Source organism: Sapajus apella, unplaced genomic scaffold (genome assembly GCF_009761245.1).
Source record: "Sapajus apella isolate SASKATOON/1434 unplaced genomic scaffold, GSC_monkey_1.0 scaffold55, whole genome shotgun sequence".
Lineage (NCBI taxonomy): Eukaryota > Metazoa > Chordata > Mammalia > Primates > Cebidae > Sapajus > Sapajus apella.
In genome coordinates this window covers 1,522,900-1,543,247 of record NW_022436995.1, presented here as the reverse complement: position 1 = coordinate 1,543,247, position 20,348 = coordinate 1,522,900, and the positions used below count along the sequence as shown (strand labels likewise).

The following is a 20,348-nucleotide window of genomic DNA, read 5'->3' as shown; positions in this document are numbered from 1 at the left end:
AATAAATAATTTCCCTGATATGTGCTAATAATTATTTTGCCCATGATTTATAGTTAAGTACGATCCTAGAAAAAATGTTGTAGTGCAAATCTGACACAAAACCAGAAAAATGATCTCACTCATTAACATGGACTTCATATAGAGGTTTTCAAGCAAATATTGAACACTCACAAGGAACATACATTTTGTAAAATACATATATGTCATGGCACAACCCCAGAATATATAGAACAGCCAGGTTTTGAAAATTAAACCTATTTCCAGAACTTCCTTCCAACATGCTTTCATCTTAAACAGAACATTCACGAACCATGTCCTCCATGCTAACGAGAATAACGTAAGGAAAAGATTTACAGAGGAAACTCTCCTTTTATCCTACAGCTACTTTTTATTCGGCTTTTAAAATAAGGAGTAAAATTCATAAATGGCTTGATATAATAATCTGTGGAGCTGTATTATACAGCAGGACTTCATATCAAACATCTATCACTATATCGTCTAGTTTTTCTGTAAGTGTAATGGTTAAATTAGAGAAATCCAGAGATTTCTCTGACTTTTTGTGGTCTGGTCTCAATCTTCTGAATACAGTTTTTATTTCTCAAACATTTTGCTACCTAAAACTCTTACTTCAGACTATCTCCCAAAATCATACTTTCCTTCTTTCTCCTTGCTTTCATCATTTTATAACGCCCAAATTATGTCTTTAGTATCTTCAACATACCAAAAGCATAAATATTCCCAAGGAACCAAAATGAAAACTTACACTATATATAAAATCTTGGTCAGATGCAGTGGCTCACGCCTGTAATCCCACCACTTTGGGAGACTGAGACAGGCGGATTACTTGAGGTCAGGAGTTTGGGACCATCTTGGCCAACATGGTGAAACCCTGTCTCTACTAAAAATACAAAAATTAGCCACATGCAGTGATGGGTGCCTGTAATCCCAGCTACTTGAGAGGCTGAGGCAGGAAAATCACTTGAACTGGGGAGGTGGAGGTTGCAGTAAGCCAGCTGAGACTGCACCACTGCACTCCAGCCTGGCCAACGAGAGCAAAACACTGCCTCAATTAAAAAAAAAAAAAAAAAAAAGTCTTTCCAATCTAATCAAACTCAAAATTTCATCATCCTCTGAACCTTCTCAACAGCCACTCTCTGATTATTCATTTGGTAGTTATTTCCACATTTTACTGGCATCTTTTTAAATACATATGTCACATAATTATGTTTTACAACCAAGACCTAGGGAGAGATCTTATAGATCTTCATATATTTCATAATGTCTAGCAATAAAAACCTTTTCCATACCATGCATGCCATAGTATATGTAAATAAAATAAACCTAATATTAGTAAGATCAGCTTAAGAAAAATATAACAAACCAATTATCTAATTCAATATTTATATTGTACCATATATTAAAAAAATACATTTGGAAAAATTACCAAAGTATTTGTAGAGTAATTATTCTAGAAAGAGTTATAGACTTTATAAAGATGGAATCTTACCTTCAACAGAATGACAGGATTTATGCAGATACATCTGACCATTGCTTTTGGACTTTTCTAGAGAAAATTCTGAATAATCAAAAGTTGAATTCAATGCTTCTTTGAATCTTTGTAGATTTACTTTTTCCTTATTATAATCTGGTGTCTTAAGTATTTCCTTTCTTATATTAGAAAATGAATTCAATGTGTTTGATTTAGAGAGTGGTGTACTCATAACTTTTTCTCCCACTGGTAAAGAAAACTGAGAATAACCAGGAGATAACAATTCTTCATTTTTTGCTGTACTCAGTGGAAAATTTACACGTTTTGGATTCTGTATATCTTCATTTGATGAGATAACAACAATTCCACTTGTAAAATTTTTGCTATGATCTCTTGGTATCAGTGGTGGATTCGAAACATAATTTGCATCACTTATCTCCTTAATTTCCAAGTACCTTCCAGATAGATCATCTAGAGGTCTATTGCTATCTGATACATGTTCCAATATTCCATCATCAGAATCTGGACTACAGAATCCTAAATCAAAGGTAACAGAAAATAAATCCCTAGAGCAATCAAAAATATCCACATCATTCTTCACTTTTTCTTTCTGTACACCTCTCAAATCATTATGAGATTCAAAATTATTAGCATCACAGGTGATTTGATCTTGGGGTTCAGAATTATTGTCCAACAAAAGTTCATCAGAAATTAAGAACTGAGAGACCAGAGGCATTTCACTAATAGCAGTCTTGTCTGACTCATGTGAAGATTTGCTTTTAGTGTTCAAGGGTGAAAGACTCACATCATTAAAGTCTGTATTAACATCTTCAAATAATAGTAAACTTTCATCTTGGTCAGTGGACAATACTGGGAGGTCACTGTTATCAACATCGTGATTGTTCTCTCCAATTAAATTCTGTGCAGGAACTCTGTGTATTTGAACACGATTGTTAGGTACTAAATTTTCATTTTGATTATGTTTATGTACATCGTGGTCATAGAAGCTTGTCTCACCAGAAATATTACCATTAGGTATATCAAAAAGGCATTTTTTTTCAGATGGATAATTAATACATTTAAGTGAATTCACTTCTAAATTCTGCTGAGAATTCACAGCTGAATGTGACATCAAACAGGTACATTTATCACTTTGTAAATGCTCTGCATAGGGTAAGAAAAGCAAATTCTCAAGCGCAGAACTCTTAGCAAATTCATATTCCAAGTCTGAGAGTCCATTAAGAGGCGGAGGAGAATGAGATAAAAAACTCTCTACATTAGCTAGTACCTCTTTTGTCAGTGAGTGACAATTAGAAAATTGATCATCTGTTCTAACAATATACAGCTCTTCTTCAAATGGAAGAAATAAGTTAGATGAAACAGATTTTTCGTCACTGAAACTGTTATAACCAGAATCTAAAACATTTCCAGCAAATGAATTAGATTTATTTGTAAACTGACACTCTGTTAATAATATATATGGCTCTTTAATAAGGTTTTCAATAATAGTACATGTGGCAGCAACTTCATCTGTATCTGATGTCCTTTTATCATTTGGTAGGTCTAGTTGAAAAATATTTTCAACAGTAGAATTTCTGTCAGTATCTAAAGAATCTATAATACTATGATTATTTTCTTTTTTAAGCTGATCTTCTTTTATTTCTTTAGACATCTTTTTCTTTAAAGAAACAATTTTAGTAGGTTTGATGTGAGTTTGTTTCAAAATTTCAGCATATTCTTCATCAGATTCTATCACTGAGGATGAACTGTCTTGATGTATGTTCCTTATAAATGACGATTTCTTGTGAGTGATAAAGGTGTCATTGGCAAGATTATTAGATTCATTCCTGGGAGCAGCAAATGTTGAGTTGACATCTTCCATTTGTAAATAAGATTCAATTTCCAATTCATAGCTGCATTCTCCCTATAAATAAAGAAAATTTTAAAAGCCACAGGAAAACAAGATAGCCAAATTTGAGAGGAGTTTCACTCTATATTAAAATTTCCCTTATTACATTATTCCAATGATATTCTTTTATACCTTAACAGTTATTCTGATAAATCAAAATTATAAAGTACATTATTGCAAAACTATCAAGTTATCATTAATCAGTTAACTTTGTCATATCTCCAGTACTTAATACCCAAAAGACCCTTGATAACTATCTGTAGGAAGGAAAAATTTAATGAATATGTAAGAATATAAATACTGAGTTTTACACTTCTAACCCTTTACAGAATTATTCTAATTTCCTAAAAATAGATATTTTTAAATCATGTATATTAATAAAAAACACATACATTTGTTAAATTTACTCTTTCAATGGCAGTAAACTAAGAATAGCTTTTAGAACATCCAACATAATAGTAACTGTATGTGTACTAGGTTGTATTCTGGAATATACTTCTATTTTTAACAAGTTCCTAATCAAGATTTTGTATAGTGAATTTCTAAGTCTTACTTATCTCTAAGTTATTAGCTAAAACTAAAATTTCCAGCATTCCTCATTTCCCCCAAGAATGCTACTTTAATCAGGATTCCTCTACTACTCTTAGACTTTTGAGCAGTTACCTCTCTGCTTTTTTCTTTTTTTTTGAGAGCAGTCTCACTCTGTCATCCAGGCTAAAGGACAGTGACTTGATCTCAGCTCACTGCAACCTCTGCTTCCTGGGTTCAAGTGATTCTTCTGCTTCAGCCTTCTGAGTAGCTGGGATTACAGGCATGTGCCACCACACCTGGCTAATTTTTGTATTTTTCATAGACGGGGGTTTTCGCCATGTTGGCCAGGCTGATATCGAACTCCTGACCTCAAGTGATCCGCCTGCCTCAGCCTCCTACAGCGCTGGGATTACAGGCATGAGCCACTGTGCCTGGCCTTCTCTGCTTTTATGAATAATAAATATAATAAGAATTAATGTGAGCCAATGTGTCTCCCTGCTAGTTTATATACTCCTCTTAAACAGAATATTTTCTCTGGTTTGCTCACAGTGTTAGCCATAAAGCAGGGAACAGAGTGTGGCATATAGAAGGCACTCAATAAGTATGTGTTAATTTGATTGCACACATTTTGCTGGGATCCACATGTAACTACTTTATTTATGTTGGGGGAAGCAGCAAAGGACAAAGGACTTACAGACTGCCTACATAAACTGGTTATGAGTAACATATAAACTGGGCACAACAAACTGTAGCAAACTGCGGGAGGCCTCTGCGGAAGCAAACTTCTCCATGCCTCATATCCTGGTGCAGGGTGACCTAAGCTATGTTACCATAAACACTGTGTTCAAGGAGGTAAAACCCCTTTGTAGCACTATGACGTAGCACTATGACGTAACCAGACTTGTAGGCTCCTTGTAAGGCCTGCATTCCAGCAGCTGCACATAGATAATAGGCTAAAGATAACCACATGTTCTTGTTTTGTGAAACTCCCAAACTGCCACTGTCATCAATCTTTAGAATGACACACCAGTTAAGGCTCACTGATTGATTTCCAGCTCACTGATTCACTCCACCATCAGGTCACCCTCTCCCCACCATCACTCCACCCCTGTAGATCCAAGTGACTGTAACCAACAAAATAGTGTGAGAGATCAGAGCTAGGGGCCTTCACTGCCTCCATGACAAGTGATGGCCCCCTGGTCCCACTTTGTGCATTCTTAATCTTTTTCTCATTCCTTGGTCGCCACTGAACTCGGGGTACCCACGGGTGATGTGGCGGGGCTGGTTCCCTGCAATTTACATGTATGCATGACCAAAGGCTAATAATAAAAATAGAAGCTACAATTTACTGAGTACTTATTATACGCCAGTTACTAAGTGCGTGATATGTATTAGGTCATTTTTTTTTTTTTTTTTTTTTTTTGAGGCGGAGTTTCACTCATGTTACCCAGGCTGGAGTGCAATGGCGCGATCTCGGCTCACCGCAACCTCCGCCTCCTGGGTTCAGGCAATTCTCCTGCCTCAGCCTCCTGAGTAGCTGGGATTACAGGCACGCGCCACCATGCCCAGCTGATTCTTTTGTATTTTTAGTAGAGACGGGGTTTCACCATGTTGACCAGGATGGTCTCGATCTCTTGACCTCGTGATCCACCCGCCTCGGCCTCCCAAAGTGCTGGGATTACAGGCTTGAGCCACCGCGCCTGGCCTGTATTGGGTCATTTAATCCTCACAACAATCTTATGAAATAAGTATTATCACTATACCTGTTTAACAGATAAAACCGAAGCACCGAGAGGCTAAATAACTTACAAGCACACAATCAGTAGGAGACAGAGTTTGGATTCTAACCCAGGCATTATGGATTTCACACTCATAATTGGTTCACTATGCTGACTCTAGGAAGAATAATCAAGGAACTGCTCAAGGAATCTACAATTCTCTAAACTAGGACACAAGATACAGGATAAAGGATACAAGAACAGGATATCCTAAACAGGATACAAGAAAAATATCAAATAACCCAGATGACACAGAATATTTCAATAAATCCCAATCCAAAAGAATCCTAAATTAGCTTTATAAGCAGTTTACATAAATAATTAAGTATATTAAATTCTATTCTGGCCTATCAATATTTACAGATGATATTCTTCTTCTAATTAATTAAATCAGTTTCTTCTCTTAAGGCAGAAACTCATTCCTTATTGAGGTCACAAGGAATTATACAGAAAAACAAAATATTTCTTATTACGTCAAATTAAGAAACATAAAATCTCACTACTCTACTTTTACTATCACACCAGAAAGAGAAAATTAAAATAAAACCCTACCTCTTCATGTCTCATTCCTTCTATCATTTGCACAAGGCCTATAAAATGGCGGCATCGATCTGAGTGATCAACTTGATATGTAGGCAAAGGATGATCTTGCCACACTCTCCATTCAGAGAGAGAGAGTTGATGAATTCCAGGGGTTGGTTCCTGAGTCTTAATTATTTAAAAAGTAATAAAAATGATGAAAACATACTGAAATTTCACGAACAAATATTTAAAAAACACTCAATATACATGTAATCAGCTTAACATAATTTGGATCCATTTAGGTACTCCCAACTAAAATCTGAGAAAAAAAAATGAAAATAATTTCATGAAGCAGAAAGATGCCTTGTAAAATGTATTGGTTAAATAACTGTTAGATGACTGACAAGTTGACAATATTCCTGTTTACATATTTCCATGTTAAGAGCAAATAATTAAATATTCTAAAAGAAATCTTTCCTGAGGTTGTTTTCCTAGCTCTCCAGGCACATATGCAACCTTTGATCAGTTCTCTTGACTTTCATAAAATTAACCAATAATTTGTTAATAATAAATGAACAATAACATCAAATTTAAAGTATTACCTATAACTTCAAAACAAAAAGTAAAAACTGGTTTACAAGGATGCTTATGAAAGCAGAATTTATGTTTACAGCCAACTGATCTTCAACAAAGCAAACAAAAACATAAAGTGGGGGAAGGACACAGTATTCAACAAATGCTGCTGATAATTGGAAAGCAACAAGCAGAAGAATAAAAGTGGATCCTTATCTCTCACCTTATACAAAAATCAGCTCAAGATGGATCAAAGCCATAAATCTAAGTCCTGAAACCAAAAAAATTCTGTAAAATATTCAAAAAACTTTTCCAGACATTGGCTTAGGCAAAGAGTTCATGACAAAGAACCCAAAAGCAAATGCAACAAAAAAAAAGATAGATGGGACTTAATTAAACTAAATGCTTTTACACAGCAGAATAAACAATGAATCAACCCACAGAGTGGGAGAAAATCTTTGTAAACTATGCATCCAGCAAAGTACTAACATTGAGAATCTATAAGGAACTCAAATGGCCAACAAACATATAAAAAATGTTCAATATCACTAATTATCAGGGAAATACAAATCAAAACCACAATACAATACCACTTTACTCCTGCAAGAATGGCCATAATTAAAAAATAAAAAAATAATAGATAGTGGTATGGATGTGGTGAAAAGAACACTTTTGCACTGCTGGTGGGAATGTAAAGTAGTATGACCACTACGGAAAACGATATGGAGATTCCTTAAAGAACTAAAAGCAGAATTACCATCTGATCCAGCAATTCCACTACTGGGTATTTATACAGAGGAAAAGAAGTCATTATATTAAAAAGATATTCACACATGCATATTTATAGCAGCACAATTCACAACTGCAAAAATATGAAACCAGCCTAAATGCCATCTACCAATGAGTGGATTAAAAAAATGTGGTGTATATAGGCTGGGCATGGTGGTTCATACCTGTGATCCCAGCAGTTTAGGACGCCAAAGTGGGCGGATCACGAGGTCCAGAGATGGAGACCATCCTGGTCAACATGGTGAAACCCCATCTCTACTAAAAATACAAAAAATTAGCCAGGCGTGGTGGTGCAGGCCTAAAGTCCAAGCTACTCAGGAGGCTGAAGCAGGAGAATTGCTTGAACCTGGGAGGTAGCAGTTTCAGTGAGCTGAGGTGGCACCACTGCACTCCAGCCTGGCAACAGAGTGAGACTTCGTCTCAAAATAAAAAGAGGAAAAAAAAGAAAATTTGGTGTGTATATATATACTATGGACTAGTCAGTCATAAAAAAAGAATGAAATAATGGCATTCCCAGCAACTTGGATGGAGTTGGGGACTATTATTCTAAGTGAAGTAACTCAGAAATGGAAAACCAAACATTGTATATTCTCATTTAGAAGTAGGAGCTAAGCTATGAGGACACAAAGGCATAAGAATTACATAATGGACTCTGGGGACTCGGGGGAAGGGTAGGGGGGAGGCAAGGGATAAAAGACTATACACTGGGTGCAGTGTACACTGCTCAGATGATGGGCGCACCAAAATCTCAGAAATCACCGCTAAGAACTAATCCATGTAACAATGCACCACCTGTTTCCCCAAAACTATTAAAATTAAAAAAAAAAAAAAAAAAAAAAAACGGTTTACCAGGATGCTTATGAAAGCATAATTTATATTAGTAGAATGTTGAAGGCCGGGTGCTGTGGCTCACACCTGTAATCCCAGCATTTTGGGAAGCTGAGGTGGGCAGACCACAATGTCAGGAGATTGAGACCATCCTGGGTAACACAGTGAAACCGTCTCTACTAAAAACACAGAAAGTTAGCAAGGCATGGTGGTGGGCACCTGTAGTCCCAGCTACCCAAGAGGTAGAGGCAGGAGGATCGCTTGAGTTCAGGAGCTGATGGCAAGTCTAAACAACAGAGCAAGACCTCATCTCTTAAAAAAAGAAAAAAAAGTTGTAAAGAATCCCAAAACCCAATAGGTAAATAGTCAAGCAAACTGTGGTATAATGCAGATATACCTATTGTGTTTTGGGATTCTTACCTTAACCATGTAAAATTATGCCTATATAGAAACGTTTGAATTACAGTAATGAAAGAAAGGCAGAACTTATGTAAAAATATCACAGTTGGTTAAATATATACAATAAATAAGAAAATTAGTAGTTTTGTAAACTTAGACTTTAATCATTTTTAAAAACTAATTACATTCTTAATTTCTTATAATCCAATGATATTTATCTCATTACTCCCAAAGCTATTGCTTGATCATTACAAAAAACATCTGAGGGGTTTTAGCTTTAAAGTGGGTGGGGGGGGGGGAGGAACATCTGAAAATACATTCAACTTACTGGTCTGTTTTCCTCGTTTTGCAAAGAAGAAAACTGAACTTGAGGCAATGTTATCTCTTTAATTTCATCACTGTCTCTTAATCTATAGAGTTTGTTCCATAATTTAAATTCTTCTTCTGATAAGAACCAATCTTTCTTTAGGTTACTTTGCCTTGTTCCTGTAAGTTGAAAAAATAATGGAAAAGAGATTATTTAAAAATCTGCAAGGCAAAAAAATCCACAATATCAATTCAAACTCTGTCACCCAGGCTGGAGTCAGCAGCACATTCAGAACTCACGGTAACCTCGAAATCCTGGGTTCAAGCAATCCTCCTGCCTCACCCTCCACAGTAGCTGGAATACACTCATGCCACCAAGCCTATCTAATTGTCTTATTTTTTGTAGATACCAAGTCTTGCTATGTTGCCCTGATTCGGCTCAAACTCATGGGCTCAAGTGATTCCCACCTCAGCCTTGATTCTATTTCTTAAAACTAGTATTCTTCATATACAACCAATTAGTTTATCAATTCTTCATATAAAACCAAGTTAGTTTATCAATTCCTGCTTCTAAATGTCTCCTAAACTTCTCTCACCTCTCTGAATGTACCTATTTGTCTAGAAGCTAACCTTTGGTAATGAATTTATTAACAGAACAGAGCCAGGTAGCTATTGGAAAATTCATCTGAAGCTTAGTAGGGGTGTTGAGAGTGGGCAGGAAAGGCCAAGACTTTTAAAAAGGGTATGGATCTTAAGTCTTAAATGGGGGTTGGGGGCAAAAGGAGTAAAGGGTTGGGGGAATAGACTTGTTGCTTTTAAAAAAGGACATAATAATAGACTTTTAAAAATATGTATAATACATTAATTCTTTTCAGCTTATTTAATCCCTAACAATCACCAAACTGAAAAGGCTAAACAGTACAAAGCAGGAACTCTGATTAATACATATGAGAGCAGAAAAATTGAGAAGCTACTGAATTAAAAATCAGAAAACTGGCTGGGTACAGTGGCTCACACCCCATCTGTGGGAAGCCGAGCAGAAAGGATCAGTTGAGGTCAGGAGTTTGAGAACAGCCTGGGCAACACATCAAGACCCCAAGTTAAAAATAAAATAAAATTAGCTGGGCATGGTGTTGCATTCCTGTCATCCTAGCTGCAGAGGAGGCTGAGGCAGGAGGATCTCTTAAGCCCAGGAGTTGAGGCTTCAGTGAGCTAGGATCATTCATGCCTTAGGTATTCCAAAATATAGTGTAAGAAGCTTTTTTAAAATGTTTAAAAAAAAAATGGCTTCTTTGCATGTGTTTCCTCTTCTGTAAAATAAGGGGGTTTGAACTAAATGATCTCTCAGGCCGCTTTCAGACCTGACATGTAGAGGCTCGAATATTTTGAAATAGCCAGGTACCCCTAGTCCTTTAAAATAAATTCAGAGTTGCTGGGTGCAGTGGCTCACACTTGTAATCCCAGCACTTTGGGAGGCCAAGGTAGGTAGATCATCTGAGGTCAGAAGTTCCAGACTAGCCTGGCCAACATGGAGAAACCCTGTCTCTACTACAGATATAAAAATGAGCCAGGTGTGGTGGCACATGCCTGTAATCCCAGCTACTCGTGAGGCTGAGGCAGGATAATTGCTTGAACCTGAGAGGTGGAGGCAGCAGTGAGCCAAGATAGTGCCACTGCACTCCAGCCTGGGCAACAGCATGAGACTGTCTGAAATGAAATATGAAATGAAATAAATTCAGAGCTTTAAGCTCAAATGAATTACATATTAGTGTATATAATATGTACTATGTATATACACTAGTATATAATTTATATACACTAGCAAATACATAGTATATAAACTAGCATATATTTTATAGATTAGTATAAATACACTAGTATGTTGATATACCCTTATGGAATTATAGAATAATTCCATACATAAATCACATAATCTTAGCAAGATAAATCTTTGACACTTGAAAATCAAAGAAAATGGAAAGAAACAAGTATAGAAAAATGAACGTAAGTTTATATTATCCCAATTTCTTAAAAGGACAGGTTCCAGATATTCAATAAAGAATTTGCTATCCACCCAAGTAATATTTTAGAAATAACTGTTAAACATAAGATTAATTAGCAACTATAAAAAATATAATGATCACTAAAAATGATTTTACCCAACCTAATCAAGTTTTGATGCTTTTATTAATTTATCAAATTCAAGAAAACTAAAAAGACATGCTATGTTTTTATTTTAAGCAAATAACTGGCAAAATCTTGAAAAATGACAGGTATGTTCCTATTAAGTGGATTTATATTAGGTTTAATAGACATAGCCAAAAAAACACTAATTGACAGCTCTGAGTTAAGGGAAAGAACATGAGCAAATTTGAATCTAGAGCAAATAGTAGGAGGGTAAAGACTTCAAAAACGCATAGTATGAAAAGCAGTGGAACAAACAGTTGAACAAACCTGAAAGATATGGCCTTCAAATACATAAAGAACCGTTATAAAGGTAAACCAAAGATGAAAACTGTACTTTTTATCTACAAAACTAGATCAATGAGATAAAGGTACAAAGACACAGATTTTTCAACCTAAGAGTCTTCTACTATATAGGGTCATTCAGCAATGGAATGAACCCTCATAAAGAAATATAATTTATATTAACAGAAGTATTCAAGTTGAGGCTGGCTAAGTATTTAACAAGAATCCTGTAGAAGCATTCCCACCTTGATAAATAATTGGACCACATGACTCCCAAGGTTCCTTCCAAAGGTTAAAATATGTGGTATCTAATTATTTAAAACCCACATTCGAGATAAAGTAAAATCCAAAACATAAACTTTTTTTTCTCACTTTCATAGTGCAAATATCTCAAGATACTTTCTTGGTATTATGTCTCTGCAGTTCTTAAGCCAGGAGTACTCTCTCTCTTTACTAACAATGCTTCTGGCACCAAAGTATTTGTTTTTTACTGTCTCAATATTTCCAATAATTTCATCTAACTTTACCATTATCTTGCATAGAAGTGAATTTTTTAAAAAAATTTTTTCTCCTTTGTGAAAAGGGACAGAGACCCATGCCCCTCCCTTTCTAGGAGCATCTGTAGAGACACAAATGGCCTCTAAATCCTTTAGGCTGGGATGGTGGCTCATGCCTGTAATCCCAACACTTTGGGAGGCTGAGGCCGACAGATCATCTGAGGTCAGAAGTTTGAGACCAGTCTGGCCAACATGGTGAAACTCTGTCTCTACTAAAAATACAAACATTAGCTAGGTGTGGTGGAGCATGCCTGTGATCCCAGCTACTGGGGAGGCTGAGGCAGAGAATCCCTTGAACCCAGGAGGTGGAGGTTTGTAGTAAGCCGAGATCACACCACTGGACTCCAGCCTGAGCAACAGAGCAAGACTCTGTCTCAAAAAAATTTAAAAACCTTTCTTTAATCCTCTGATATCTATGTAAATCTGTGTAAAGACCAAGCAAGTCTCTATCCAACTTTCCAAACAAGAAATGTGTTTTTTTAAGTCTTTAGGGGTTATTTCTTTGAAATAAAAACATCAAGGAAGATAGTGTCCCTATATGCCATCATCATGAGTGTTTCGGCATTTCTCTAAGATCTATCAATTTCTGCTTGTTAAAGACATAAGAGAAGTTTTCATTACTCCTTCAGATAAAGGCAACCAGCTAATGCAAATGGCTACCTCAATTGCCAGGTGAATATGTTATAAACTATGAAGGAATATATAGCAAATGGTGCCTTCTTATATGAGGACAAGTTACTATTAGTCTTGACAACATGTATGTAAAAGATTATAAATGCTTGGGAGTACATAAAAGGAATTTCTTTCTGTCTTGGTATTATCTTAGCAGATTGTCTTCAGCACATACTGTAATCTGGTTTAATGCTTATTCAAAAATAAAACTGTTTTCTTTCTTTTCTAAACTTTATGGAGAACATTCTTTGGGTTGGTAGGATATTTTTAACACTGAGTTTCTGTCACTCTATACTACGAGTGTCTCTCCATTTGCCACAGGAATAATCTCTTATAGCCTTTTCAAAGAGAATGCCTATAATATCCTAGAACATAGATTCAGTTTTACAAACAAGAAATATTATATCAATATATGACCTGCTAAGTAAGAACAGGGGAAAAATGCATGTGTCAAATGCGAAATTTATTTACCATCCTTAAAGGAAAAGACAGATGACTTTCGCTGCAAGTTCCGAGAAGGCTTCTCTGGTTCATAGACACCATGTGTGATGAACATTTTGTGTAATTTTGGGTTGATTCCATCAGGAACCATTCGTGGACTTCTTTGGTAAAAATGAAGGACCTGCCTGTTACTTGAAATAGCTTTATATATATTTCTTTTGTTGGACTGACTCTGATTATAAATCTGTAAAAACAAATATAAAATGTCAGATTATTTCTGTAAATAACAATTTATCCACAACAGGCAATTATTAATATGGATTTATTGTAAACATAAAATTGAACCCCGAGCTACTTAAATACTTAGAAAATAAAGCTTCTGGGCCAGACGAAGTGGCTCATGCCTGTAATCCCAGCACTTTGGAAGGCCGAGGTGGATGGGTCACAAGGCCAGGAGATCGAGACCATTCTGGCCAACATGGTGAAATCCTATCTCTACTAAAACTACAAAAATTAGCCAGGCGCGGTGGTGTGCGCCTTTAGTCCTGGATACTCAGGAGGCTGAGGCAGGAGAATCACTTGAACCCGGGAAGCGGAAGATCGTGCCACTGCACTTCAGCCTTTTTGCACTCCATCTCAAAAAATAAAAAAGAGAATAGAGCTTCTGTTCTCTTGATTTTTTTTTTGTTGTTTTTTTGCTTTTTTTTTGAGACAGAGTCTTACTCTGTCACCCAGGCTCTGGGGTGCAGTGGTGTGATCAAAGCTTACTGCAGACTCAACCTCCTGGGCTCAAGCAATCCTCCAACTTTAGCCTCCTGAGTAGCTGGGACTATAGGTGTGAGCTACCACATCCAGCTAATCTTTAAAATATTTTGTAGAGTTAGGCTGTCTGTTGCCCAGGCTGGTCCTGAACTCCAGGGCTCAAGTAATCCTCCAGCTTTAGGCTCCCAAAGTGCTGAAATTGCAGGTGTGAGTCATTGAGCCCAGCTGTCTTGAATTTTAAAACCTATCATCAGTAAACTGTTAGATTAATCTCCAATGAAAATCATTCCAAAGTCCATTATTACAAAATCCCACCCTAACAGTTATATTGCAGAAAGTAAACCTATTCTTTGTTATCTTGCTGTTTTATAAAAAGGCTGATATTTACATAGAAATGTATGGTTGTCTTGTGTTTTTTAAAAACTATTCCTTTATTTCAGTTTGTTCATCTCTCTATACTTCAGTTTCCTTCACTGTATACAACAAAAGCTTTACTCCCCTTACAGGGTGCTGACAGGATTACATAAGATACTGAATTTGAAACTTGGAACATTACACAGCGTAATGTAAATACTGAGTAAATGTGGCCACTGTTACTATTTTACAGTTAAGAAACCTAACATGTGAATGGAAAGGTTAAGTAACTTGGCTAGGGAATACAATTAGAACCCATTTCCACTCACTGATATTACATGGCCTTCTACAAGCTACCAAACATTTAATTAGGATCATTTCATGGATAAACTAGATGTTACATATGAATATGCTATAATCACATGAAAAGTATTAGAGAAATAATTCATTTTTCAAGATGATTTTAAAGGGTATTTAAAATATTTAAAATCAATTTTTTTTCTTCAGATGGAGTCTCACTCTGTTACCCAGGCTAGAGTGCAGTGGCGGGATCTTGGCTCACTGCAACCTCCGCCTCTCAGGTTCAAGCCATTCTCCTGCCTCAGACTCCCATGTAGCTGAGATTACAGACATGCACTACCACATGTGGCTCATTTTTGTATTTCTTTAGTATAGACGGGGTTTCACCATGTTGGTCAGGCTGGTCTCAGACTACTGACCCTCAAGTGATCTGCCTGCCTTGGCCTCCTAAGATGATGGGATTACAGGCGTGAGCCACTGCACCCAGCCTAAAATCAATTTTTGAAAACTATCATAGTTGTTAAGGCAATCTTTAATGTGATCCTGTATATTTGGCCACTGAACTTCTCTCAATGAGTCGCAAAAGTTAATTAATACCTTAGTATAACAAATACAAGGCCGGGCGTGGTGGCTCAAGCCTGTAATTCCAGCACTTTGGGAGGCCGAGGCGGGTGGATCACGAGGTCAAGAGATGGAGACCATCCTGGTCAACATGGTGAAACCCCGTCTCTACTAAAACTACAAAAAATTAGCTGGGCATGGTGGTGCGTGCCTGTAATCCCAGCTACTCAGGAGGCTGAGGCAGGAGAATCGCCTGAACCCAGGAGGCGGAGGTTGCGGTGAGCCGAGATCGCGCCATTGCACTCCAGCCTGGGTAACATGAGTGAAACTCCGTCTCAAAAAAAAAAAAAAAAAAAAAAAAAATACAAAATAATATTTTATATAACATCTTATTTAGAAAGGCCTGTCACTCAAGACTGTGGCAAAATATGAATATAATTCAAGTTACTTATCACTTAAAATAGGCATCAGCAAACTTCCATAAAGGGCCAGAAAGTAAATATTTTGGGTTTTGCAGGCTACATATTGTCTGATATATATTCCTTGTTTCTTAGTTATTTTGACATCCCTTGAAAAGGAAAAAACAATTTTCAGTTTACTATAGTTCAAAAATAAAAGTAAACTAAACACAAAGCATAGGCCTTCTTTAGAAGCACAGGGATATAGTAAAACAAAGTAATACATATTGGTTTCTGGATCTAGGTATCTCTGAATTACTACTTAAATATTAAAATGTATTTCTTTAGATGGATAAAAATTAGGAAATTGAATCCAGTCAAAAATTTGCCTAGTTACAAGATAGAATCCAATACAAAGGGGAGAAAAATAAACCACAACTATCCAGAGTGTTTGGACTTGAAATGCTAAAATGTTGATATCCATCTTTGGGCTTTATTTCTCAAATTTCAAGAGACAAACTGTGTTTCTGCAGCTCTACTTACACGTTCCTCTCGTCCTTCAGAAAGGATAACAACTATCCTGCCTTGACGTTTTCGGCCAGTTCTACCCATTCGTTGTACAAGACGAATTGGGCTCTTCTGAGAATCAAAACATATTATAAGGTCAACTTCTCCTATATCCAAACCTTCTTCACCCACACAGGTAGAAACCAATGTGTTGTAACCACCATCACGAAACTGTTTCACTACCTAAAATAAAAATGATTGAAAAATAATTACATGCAAATATAAAACTGTAGATCAAAGCATACTGTTCCCCACTCACCTGAAAAATAGTGAAATCAGATTAATAATCAGTCTCAAAGTTGGCCACAGCTCATGCCTATAATCTCAACACTTTGGAAGGATAAGGCAGAAGAATTGCTTGAGTCCAAGAGTTTGAGCTCAGCTTGGGAACACAGAAAAACCCTGCCTCTACGAAAAAAGAAAAAAAAAAAACTAGCCCAGCATGGTGGTACATGCCTATAGTACTAACTACCTAGGAGGCTTAGGCAGGAGGATCTCTTGAGCCAAGGAGCTGGAGGCTGCAGTGAGATATGACTGTGACACCACACTCTGGCCTAGGCAACAGAGTAAGACCTTGTTTCAACAAAACAAAACAAAAAAATCAGCATCAAGGATAGTATAGAATAGGAAAAGTAGCAACCAACTGGCAATATAAGCTGAAAGAGATTATGGTAAAATAAACAGTTCTAATTATTTTGCTTTAGTAATGGTTGCGATGTCAAAAGGATCTGTCAACAATTTAACAGATTCTCAATGAATGAGAAACCCCAGAGTTTATTTTTAGCACCACAGAAAGGGGAATAGGGCAGGGAAATGGCCTATAGCAATTACTCCTATTTATCATATCTTAGACCTAAATGTATAGTTTTATCTGAAATAGGTTTATAAATATTTCTCATAATATTTGTAAGTAAGAATATTATATTACTCCTAGAAGTCATATCTTAGCTTTTATACGACCATTCTAGGATTTCTCTGATCGGTTTAATGAAACCACAATAGCATAAGAAAGAGTTAATGAAAAAGTTAATGAATCATTTTCTAAAAGTCCCTAAACCTTATAAACTTAGTTCTCAAATGCTCTGAGCCTCAATTTCAGGTTTGTGTACAGTGGTGTGGTGGCAGTGGTAATTAAATGAGATAATGCAACATCAAAAGCTTAATTCGCTGATAAATAATGATAGCTACTATGTGGAAGGGCACACTATGTGCCAGGTACCATACTAAGTATATATTAATTTTTACTGCCAAAGACCCTAAGAAGTAGATATTATCATTGCATTTTATTAAACAATCTGAAAACCTGAAAAGTTAAGCTATTTGCCTAAAGTCTCACTAATGAATATCAGCATTTGAATGTTGGTGTCTCTGACTCTAAAAACCTATCTTAATCTGTAAGCTAGTTTTATTGTTAAAAACAACAATGGTAAAAGTAGGATAATAAATATAAGTGTTAAGTCTTCTCATAAACATTTCAGTTGCACTAGTCAAAGGATTTTCCTTCAATATGAAAATCCTTAAGAGTACAGGGAGAAACAACGATCATGATTAAACATTAAGAGTAATTCACTTCCTGGTCCTGTGCGGTGGTTCATGCCGATAGTCCCAGCACTTTGGGAGGCCGAGGTGAGTGGATCTCCTGAGGTTGGAAGTTGGAAACCAGCCTGACCAATATGGAGAAACCCATCTACAAAATTAGCCAGCATGGTGGTTCATGCCTATAATCCCAGTTATTCGGGAGGCAGAGAAAGGAGAATCACTTGAACCCAGGAGGCGGACGTTGTAGTGAGCCAAGATGGCACCATTACACTCCAGCCTGAGCAACAAGAGTGAAACTCCATCTCAAAAAACAAGCAAACAAACAAAGAGTAATTCATTTCCTTTGGAATTTGTAATGATATTAAGTCAACCTACATATAACATAGTAAAACAGATGTCCTTTTCGCCCAGATAAAGAAAAAAAAAGGGCCACATTGCTAGAGATACATTTTTTTGAAATTATTAATTAACAGATAAAGTCAATTTCCTTTGTAGTTAACATGTATAAACAAAACTGTTACTTCCATGCTTAAGATTGATATTAATTTGCCATTGAATATACACTTCCATGAACCCTTTCCACAAACTCAAGACATATATTCAATTGCTTACCCAATATCTATGCTTGATGTTTAAGAGTGCTACTGAAAGTGTGCTCCATGAACTGTTTATTACTGGTGCCCGACCACAAACTGTTTATTACTGGCTGACAACAAGAAAAACTGGACTTCAACTTTTTCATCCATTTTATTTTCTAGTAATTCATTTTTATTATACTGTTCAAAAGTATCAGTACTGATGTAGTAGGGGAAATAAACTGGTCCTCTATCAGTTTTGATAGTTTGAGGCCGGGCGCGGTGGTTCAAGCCTGTAATCCCAGCACTTTGGGAGGCCGAGGCGGGTGGATCACGAGGTCAAGAAATCGAGACCATCCTGGTCAACATGGTGAAACCCCATCTCTACTAAAAATACAAAAAATCATCTGGGCATGGTGGCGCGTGCCTGTAATCCCAGCTACTCAGGAGGCTGAGGCAGGAGAATTGCCTGAACCCAGGAGGCGGAGGTTGCGGGGAGCCGAGATCGCGCCATTGCACTCTAGCCTGGGTAACAAGAGCGAAACTCCGTCTCAAATAAAAAAAATGAAAATCAGTTTTGATAGTTTGAAAAGCATTAATCTGAGAGGCATGTCAAAGTTAACTCATCTAAATTAGCCACATGTGGTGGTAGGTACCTGTAATCTCAGCTACTTGGGAGCCTGAGGCAGGAGAATTAGAGAATATCAGGAGCTTGATATTCTGGCTAATTTTTGTATTTTTAGTAGAGACAGGGTTTCACCATGTTGGCCAGGCTGGTCTTAAATTCTTGACCTCAAGTGATCCACCCGCCCCGGCCTCCCAAAGTGTTAGGATTACAGGCGTGAGCCACCGCACCTAGCCTTTCCTGCAGTCTTATCCATTTTGGTTAATACCAGCTTCTTTCAGTTGCTCAGGCCAAAAACCTTGGAGTCATCCTACAGTCAGACTTCACATGCCTTTATTTCATATCCCACTCTAATTTGTCAATACACCCTGTCAGCTTGACCACTTCTCACCAACTTCCTTGTTACCACCCCAGCCTAAATTGTTGTAAGTCTCCCAACTGGTCTCTCCACTTCTATCCCTGGCCCTCTAAAGTTTATTCATCAGACAATAACCAGTATGATTCTTTTTTTTTTTCTTTTCTCCAGACAGGGTCTCACTGTGTTGCCCAGGCTAAAGTGCAATGGTGTGGTCTTGGCTCACTGCAGCTTTGACCTCCAGGTTCAAGCATCCTCCTACCCCAGCCTCCCAAGTAGCTCAGGCTACAGGCGCATGTCACCACACTTAGCTAATTTTTGTATTTTTAGTAGAGATAGAGTTTTCACCACGTTGCCCCATTTGGTCTCAAACTCCTGGCCTCAAGCAATCTGCCTAATTTAGCCTCCCAAAGTGCTGGGATTACAAGCATGAGCCACAGTGACTGGCTGATTCTCTTAAAATATAAATCAGGCTAAGACCATCCTCTGCCCCAAAATTTCCAAGAACTTCTCATAGCAGTCAGAGTAAAACAGAAAGTCATTAAAATAGAAATGACATACAGGGCCCTAAAGGATCCTACCCTCATTTCTTTTCTGACTTAATATCCTGTTTCTAAATAAATGGGCAAGTACAATTATTTGCCTGAAAACTCGTTTCAAAATAAAACAGATGTTATGAAAGTAAGAATGTATAGGAGTAATAAAAAAAAGTTTTTACTTGACATACATAAAAATATTATTGATAAATGAGTAAATGATAAAATTATTAAAATCAGTAAGGTTCTTTATGGTGCCTGACAAGCTCAGGAAATAATGACTTTACATAATACTGAAATTGATCAGATTGGGTATTTCAAATCATAAAAATGCTTGACCTCCAAAGCAAAAATCCAATTGATTTTTTACTCATACATAAATGTTTAAGAGTAGTAATCACTGAATAGCTGTCTGACCCTTTAAAATATGTATAATCTGACTTGATGATGGGTAAAGGTATTATTTGCAGATTTAGGAAGATACTCCCTACCATATCCAGTCAGCTTAAACAG

The 20,348-nt window shown here is 36.8% G+C and overlaps 1 protein-coding gene across 3 annotated transcripts in view; it reads right to left on the bottom strand.

Annotated features, from left to right (window-relative positions):
- Positions 1-20,348, bottom strand: part of FANCM (FA complementation group M) — a 75,687-nt gene that overhangs the window by 22,850 nt on the left and 32,489 nt on the right. For all 3 annotated transcript variants that reach the window (XM_032244499.1, XM_032244500.1, XM_032244501.1), the window contains 5 exons: positions 16,182-16,388; positions 13,294-13,507; positions 9,147-9,304; positions 6,260-6,415; positions 1,508-3,413 (listed from right to left, as the gene is read on the bottom strand). In XM_032244499.1, the coding sequence (XP_032100390.1) occupies positions 1,508-3,413; positions 6,260-6,415; positions 9,147-9,304; positions 13,294-13,507; positions 16,182-16,388 (2,641 nt within the window). The remainder of the gene's footprint in view (positions 1-1,507; positions 3,414-6,259; positions 6,416-9,146; positions 9,305-13,293; positions 13,508-16,181; positions 16,389-20,348) is intronic.